This window comes from Nesoenas mayeri, assembly GCF_963082525.1.
Source record: "Nesoenas mayeri genome assembly, chromosome: 25".
Lineage (NCBI taxonomy): Eukaryota > Metazoa > Chordata > Aves > Columbiformes > Columbidae > Nesoenas > Nesoenas mayeri.
Window position 1 is genome coordinate 816,005 of NC_137549.1, and position 7,425 is coordinate 823,429.

Consider the following 7,425-nt stretch of genomic DNA (forward strand, 5'->3'; position numbering starts at 1 on the left):
CCCTGGTGAGGGATGTGAACATCAGTGTCCACCTTATCTGTCGGGACCAGGAAGCAGTGGGGTCCCAGGCACCAGAGGGGAGGGAGGAAGCAGAGCACAGGCTGGTGGAATCCAGAGGAGAAGACTTTGACATACTGGGGGTTGGTGGGCAAAGTAGTGACATAGAAGTAGGTGTGAAGGGTGAAGGAGCTCAGTAAATCTGATAATCCTTACAGGACATCCTGCTCAAAGCTCAAGAATGATCTCCCCAAGGACACATGAAAAGAAGCATTTATCTCCTGAGGCTGCTCCTCTGCACTGATGGACCTCCAGGGTAAAAAGGCAGCACACAGGAGGTGGGAGCAGGGGAAGCTGCAAAGGAGGAATTTAGAAACCTTGTCCATGGATGTGGGGATGATGACAAAGCTGCGCTGGACTTGATACCTGCACGGGAAGGGCAGCAAGATGAGCTGACAGAGCATCACTTGCAGTAAGAGAATACACAGGGTGAACGTGGGTCTGCTGCTGAACTTCATAAGAGTAGAATCAGACAGGACTGAGGTTCTTCATGGCTTCTTTGCCTCCATCTTCACCAGCAAGGTCTCCTGGGACTTTGTTCCTGAAGACAGGAGTCTGGAGAACACCCAGCAGTGGATGGGGCTCAAGTCAGGGGTGACCTGAGCACACCCAGACACCGTTACAGAACAGGAGATGGGTCACTTGACCAGCTCTCTGAACACAAGTATCACTGTGCTGTGGCACCTGAGATTGCCAGAAACATCCACCTCTTGGTCCAGAGGAGTGTGACTCGTCTTGAGGTGTCCTGGCCTATCTCCTCACTCACATGGTGATTTAGGTACCCACTTTTCTGAGATATTCAGTCTTTATTAGGAGATGCAACACATCAATATGAACTAGAGGCTGCTGATGCCACCTGTTCTGGAAAGGGAGGGAAGGGAAAGCAGGGAAGGAAACAGAAGGAATTTGGCTTTATTGCTATTTATGATGGAAATGGTCTCTGTTTGGCTGTTCCTGAAATCTCTCTAATCATCCACACCAGACTTGAAGCCTTTAGGAAAATGATTCACAGAGCCTTGGCATTTAAGAGCATTTTAGAAGTCAATGAGCCCTCTGCTGCCATGATCCTGAACTGCAGATACTGAAAGGACAAATCTCCAATGAAGTGAAAGGCAGAAGCAAACCCCAAGTTTCTGCCATGTGAGCTCTTGATGCTTGTTCATCACCAGAATGGCTGAGCCCTCATCCCTGGGATCTGGTAGATTTTTCTCAAATGTTTTTCAAGGCTTTTCCTGTGGTCAGTGTGAGTGTTTTCTGTTTTAGTTGTGAGTTTTATGTCAAGTGATGTTGCTTTAACTGCAAGTCTCTGGTTTTCTGTAGAGTTGGAAATGCCTGTGAGTTCCTCACAGCACATCCAGCTTCTTTCATTCTCCTGGCAAAGGTCACCAGTCACCTCAATGTCCCAATCCCACACTTGCTCTAATCTTCTATTTGGATCCACACCCATCACTCCAGGAGGTTCATGGATCCACCAGGCTCATGGATGATTCCTGAGGACCATCCAAGTGTAGGCAGTGTAAGAGAGGAGCAGAGCAGGGTCAGCTCATGGGCCATGACTGAGCACAGCCACCCCAGCAGCAGCCGTTCCCCATTTCCCAGGCACAGCCATGCCCACAGCATGCAAATGGCACTGCCATACATGATTAGCCCAAGAGAGGCCTTTCTTCCTTCCGTATTCCCAGGAAAATCTTCCTCCTGTTCCTCCTCCACCTGCAGACATCAACTGCTTTCCATTTCTGGGCTCAGACATGGCTGGAAGGGTTCACTGAAGCCATCAGCCATCTCATTGCTTCTCCCTGACATGCCCTGACCCTCTCCCACACCTACAATGGCCAATCACGGCTGCTCAGGCCTCCCGCTCTTCAGAAGAGGCCTTGAGCTTCTTGGTTCTTCCTGGTGCTTATTATGAACTTCCTCGCTCTCTCCAAAGTTCATGGTTACATTTCTTGTCCATAACAGCCCCTTTATGACCATGTTTCACTAAATGGTTGTGTTTGTATGATCATTTGTGCAGAAAGGGCAGTCACAGGACAGCACCCAACATGTCAAAACTGATGCCGAGTGAAATGCTGTAAAGACCTGATGAGTTCCCCCTGTGTCTGTGTCTCTCCTGGAAGGAGTCTGTCCCGAGAAGGGGATCCGACTCCTGCCACTCTCTGCAGAGGCACATGAGCAGTGTCCATCACCTGGGGACACAAAGGGTGACGTTTGCCAGACCACCCGTCATCTGAACCACTTAGATGTGTGCTTGTGGATGGGGTATGGAGCCTTATAGTGCCAATATCTATTTAATTGTCATTGACAGAGGGGCGACCACAGATGCAGAGCACTGTTTTACAGATGGTGAAATATAAGCATATAAAACTGACATTCCTAGACATATTACACAAACACTGGAAGGACTATTCATGCCTGTAACATGATTATCCTCAGAAGTCTACCAGCCTTGCATCTCAGGAAATGGGATCCAGAGTCCAAGGGCAGGATGGTTTGGGCTCTGTGCTGGGATCTGGAAACTGAAACGTGCTCCCATCTCCCAGCCCCCTGCCCTCCTGAGTGAGGGTGTGAGACATTCTGCCAGCGAGGGCTGAACTCACAGCCATGACCAGTATCTTATGTCCAACTGCAGCCAATGGTGTCCTGCCACCTCAGGATTGGAGCTTCCATGGCTGGAGGTGTTTAAAAGACATGGAGATGTGGCACTTTGGAACATGGTTTAGTGGTGGTCTTGGCAATGTTTGTTTTACAGTTGAACTCCATGTTCTTAAGGGTCTTTTCCAGCCTAAATGATTCTATGATGCTATGATTCTATAACTTGGGTTGAAACCATTTCAATCTCATCACCTTCAGCTTCCCTCAGAGGCGGCTGCTGTGTGGCACAACTTGTCTGGCTCTCCAGGCAGGTTGGGCACTGGGTTGTTGTCTGCATTGGCAGTTTTCCCCTTCCTGGGGTAAGAGGCTGTTGAGCAGATACAGTTGCAGAGATTTGGGTCACAGGGGTTTGCAGCAATCCTGTCAAACTCTGGGCACGCTGAGCTTTGGAGCCCAGGAAAAATGGAGATGCTCTGAAGGCTGTTTGTGAACAGTGGTGCTGTCACTGATAACAGTAACATGGAACTCCTCATTCTCACTGATGATCATGATGACCTAAATCTCTTTAATTTCCTAACAGTCATTCTTGCTTTTCCAAGCATCTACTACACCTCAGCAGTTTGATCTTGAAAGAAGTTCTTAGAACAATGCTTTTTCTCTCACTTCTGTTTTGTTTTAATAATTTAAAGAGTACACCTCTTGGACAGAATTACCCCCAAATTGTGCTTCTTTTATTATTTTTCTACCTTTTAATTATTTCTTATGTGGTGTGATTCCTGGAGGGATCTAAAGATGATACATCCCACAATTTAAAGGATCTGTCAGGTCTCTCTCACAGTATCTCTGTTGTAGTGAAGAACACACTCCAGAGCAGGGCTTCCCTGCTGCACTGTCAGAGGGACAGGGCATGATAGCCCCTTCTGCTGAGCATGAGTGAAGGGGGAGCACCCAGGGGTGCCCAGGGCTGTCCTGCAGAGCAGGGTCCCTGCACCCCAGGGCTGTGCCGGGGCAGGGACTCTGCTGCCTGCCAGGGTCAGTGCTCAGCCTGCCCAGGAGATCCCATGGCAGCAGCTGTGGGTGGAAGGAGCGATCCCCGGCAGGGCAAGCAGGGAGCTTGTGGGGTTGAAGGGGACTGTGTGGGTCAGACGGAGTCTTTGCTTTCAGTTTTCCACTCTTGCTCGTCCGGGTGTGCAGTGGGAGATGGGGATTTATTTCTCTCTTTGGAGTAGACACTAAGACCCCAGTTCTCATTAGGACGTGTCTGAGCTGCTCCTGAGCCCCTGCACACACAGAGCTGCCCCTGGGCAGTGCCAGGAGGTGTGAGCAGGACAGAGCTGAGCACACAGCGGGTGGGACGGGGTCCGTGACACTGACAGGGAGCAGACCCAGGGACAGACACACAGCTGCAGGCAGCACAGACATGGGCAGGGAGAGGGAGATGGACCTGAAATGCTGCGGGTGGGAGTTAGGAACGTCTCTCACATCCTTTCCAGTGCAGACACATTTCCCAGTGCAACCCCTGGTCTCCTCTCCTCCCCCGCAGACCCTCTGCCCCAAAGCCATGGGGTCCAGGTCACAAGTCTCCACCTCAGCAGCTGGACCTCCAGGTGAAGGGTTCCTGGAACGTGGTAAACAAAAAAGGTGCTAAAAATACTTGCTCTCCAGTGTCATTATGTGAGTGGCAGGAGCACAGCCGGGTCAGGAGAAGGTTCCACAGCATGCTTGTCTGCCTTTCTGTCCTTGCTTTATTTCTCGGGAACACTACAGTGTTCTTTTCTGTTTCTCCACCTGTCCCTGGTGCTCTTGCTCTCTGAGGTTGGGGTGGGAGTGTGGGTCAGTTTTTGTTCTGACACCAATTTAGGGAGTTTTCACCCAGAGGTGTGTTCATAGAAATTAAATGTCCAAACTGCATTTTAAAGTGTGATGACCTGTCTTTCTCACTTGGTAGAAATAAAGAATGAGCTGAAATCTCCATCCATCGGTGAAGTGCTATTCCATGAGAAACAGCCTGTTTATTCTCCTCTCACTTGTCACTGTCTTTTCCTCCTATGACAGGTCCTCATGCCCACAGGCAGGAAATGTCCAACAGCAGCTCCATCACCCAGTTCCTCCTCCTGCCGTTCACAGACACACGGGAGCTGCAGCTCTTGCACTTCTGGCTCTTCCTGGGCATCTACCTGGCTGCCCTCCTGGGCAACGGCCTCATCATCACCATAGCCTGGGACCAGCACCTGCACACCCCCATGTACTTCTTCCTGCTCAACCTCACTCTCCTCGATCTAGGATTCATCTCCATCACTGTCCCCAAGTCCATGGCCAACTCTCTGTGGGATTCCAGGGCCATATCATACTCGGGTTGTGCTGCACAACTCTTTTCATTTGCATTCTTGATAGTAGCAGAATATTCTATGCTCACCATCATGTCCTATGACCGCTACGTTGCCATCTGCAAACCCCTGCACTACTGGACCCTCCTGGGCAGCAGAGCTTGTGTCCACATGGCAGCAGCTGCCTGGGCCACTGGGTTTCTCACTGCTCTGCTGCACACGCCCAATACATTTTCACTGACCCTGTGCAAGGGCAATGCCCTGGGCCAGTTCTTCTGTGAAATCCCCCAGATCCTCAAACTCTCCTGCTCACACTCCTACCTCAGGGAACTTGGGTTGCTTGTGGTCAGTGCCTGTTTAGCTTTTCTGTGTTTTGTATTCATTGTGGTGTCCTATGTGCAGATCTTGAGGGCCGTGCTGAGGATCCCCTCTGAGCAGGGACGGCACAAAGCCTTTTCCACCTGCCTCCCCCACCTGGCCATGGTCTCCCTGTTTGTCAGCACTGGCATGTTTGCCCACCTGAAGCCCCCCTCCATCTCCTCCCCATCCCTGGACCTGGTGGTGTCAGTTCTGTACTCAGTGGTGCTTCCAGCAGTGAACCCCCTCATCTACAGCATGAGGAACCAGGAGCTCAAGGATGCCATAAGGAAACTGATGACTGTTTGCTTTCCAAAAGCAGTCATGAGCTGACCTCTTTCTTCTGCATGTTATCTGTAATATAACTCATAAACAGCTCAGCCTGAGTTTTGCAGGTTTTTTTTGTTTTCTTTGGTTTTAGCTTTTCTTGGTTTTATTAATGCTCTCCACAAGCAAAATCATTTATCATCTTATGTCTATGTCCATATCTACCTGTCTTATGTGACCCATAATCTTTGTGTAAATGCAGAGCTGTACTCTCTGTGTGTTTAAATGAAATGAAGGACCCTGCACTGCCTTGTTTGCCCAGAATCCTCTCTCTGGGATCTCTGGGGCTGCAGGAGCCATGTCTGTGTGCTGAGGGGGAGTAAGCAGGAGTCACCCTGAGCTGGGTCTTCCTCCCACCCTGACCAGCATGAGCCTGCGGACTCACCCCATGGCCCTGGGCACCACAGTCCACTTGCTCTGCAGAGCAGCACCGCCAGCTCACAGCTGTATGGAGCGTGGGAAGGGGGGCAGGAACAGCTGGCCAGGTCAGCATAGCTCAACTCTCTTGGGAAAGGGCTCTGTGGGGAGATGGGATGTTCCAGGAGAAGAGTGGGGCACTGTATGTGTGCAGAAAAAACATGGAAAGAGAAACCCTTTGCTGCAGGTGGCAGCTTGGGGCAGGTGGCTTTGGCACTGTGGCCGGAGGACCTTCCTGAGGATCCCCTAGGCCAAATGCCTCATGCTGTCCTGGGGAGCCAGTCTGGACCTGGGTCTGCAAGATGCCTGTGCTGGAGACCCACTCAGCTTGCCGGCTGGATGGACATTCTCACTGTCCTTCATTCTCACTGGTCCCCACTGCTGTGGGACCAGTTCCAGTTCCAGTGTGGCTGCTCTGCGGGCTCGGCTGGGGAGAGGGCAGGGGGTGGCACAATTCAGGAGGGGGTGGGAGGGCTGAACTGGCAAATGCCCCAGAGAAGAAAATATCAGTGAAGGGCTGAAGTGTGTGAGTGTGCAGGGCTGGCACACAGCAGGGTCCTCTCCCAGCCAGGCCTCCTGGGAGAGCCCTGAAGCACCAGCAGAGCAAGGGCTGCTGTGTGCCCATGTTCATGGGACAACCTAGGGAAACTGGCCCAGCACAGTCACCACAGACCAGCCCCTCAAAACCACCATTTCCAGCACTGGCCCTTCACCCCAGCTGAGAGAGGTTGTTCATCCCTCAACACAAGGACACTGAATGAGTAAGTCAGAAGCCAATGTTTCCACTGTATGGATGAGATATGAGCATGCATATCATGGACATAAGATGAACTCGACTCAGTACAAATGCCATCAGCTATTCCTGCCGGTTCCATGAAGGCCTGAATGCAGCACTAGGATGTTCTGCCTTGAACTGAGGTCCCCATGTCCATCCCTCATGACGTGGGACACGAAGATGGCCATACCTAGAGATCTGGCCATGCTGGATCATGGGGCTGAGGCCGGTTGTCTGAGGTTTAACAAGGTCAAGTGCTGAGTCCTGCACTTGGGTCACAACTCTACGAACACTACAGGCTCAGGGAAGAGTGTCTGGAAAGCTGCCTGGTAGAAAGGGATCTGTGGGTGTTGACTGACAGTGCCTGAACAGGAGCCAGCGTGTTCTCAGGTGGCCAAAAAGACTAACAGCATTCTGGCTTGTATCAGGAATGGTGTGGCCAGCAGGACTAGAGAAGTGATTGTGCCGCTGCACTCAGCACTAGTGTGGCTGCACCTCAAATCCTGTGTTCAGTTTTGGGTCCCTCATCTTGAGAAGGACAGTGAGGCACTAGAGAGAGTGCAGAGGAGGCGA

General features: G+C 51.3%; 1 protein-coding gene across 1 annotated transcript; it reads left to right on the top strand.

Moving 5' to 3' along the window:
• Window positions 1–4,727: 4,727 nt before the first annotated feature.
• LOC308049465 (olfactory receptor 14J1-like) lies at window positions 4,728–5,666 on the top strand (the record flags this gene model as incomplete). The annotated part of the gene is made up of 1 exon (XM_080359148.1): window positions 4,728–5,666. The coding sequence occupies one exon, from the start codon at window positions 4,728–4,730 to the stop codon at window positions 5,664–5,666; it is 939 nt and encodes a 312-aa protein (XP_080215274.1).
• Window positions 5,667–7,425: the final 1,759 nt, after the last annotated feature.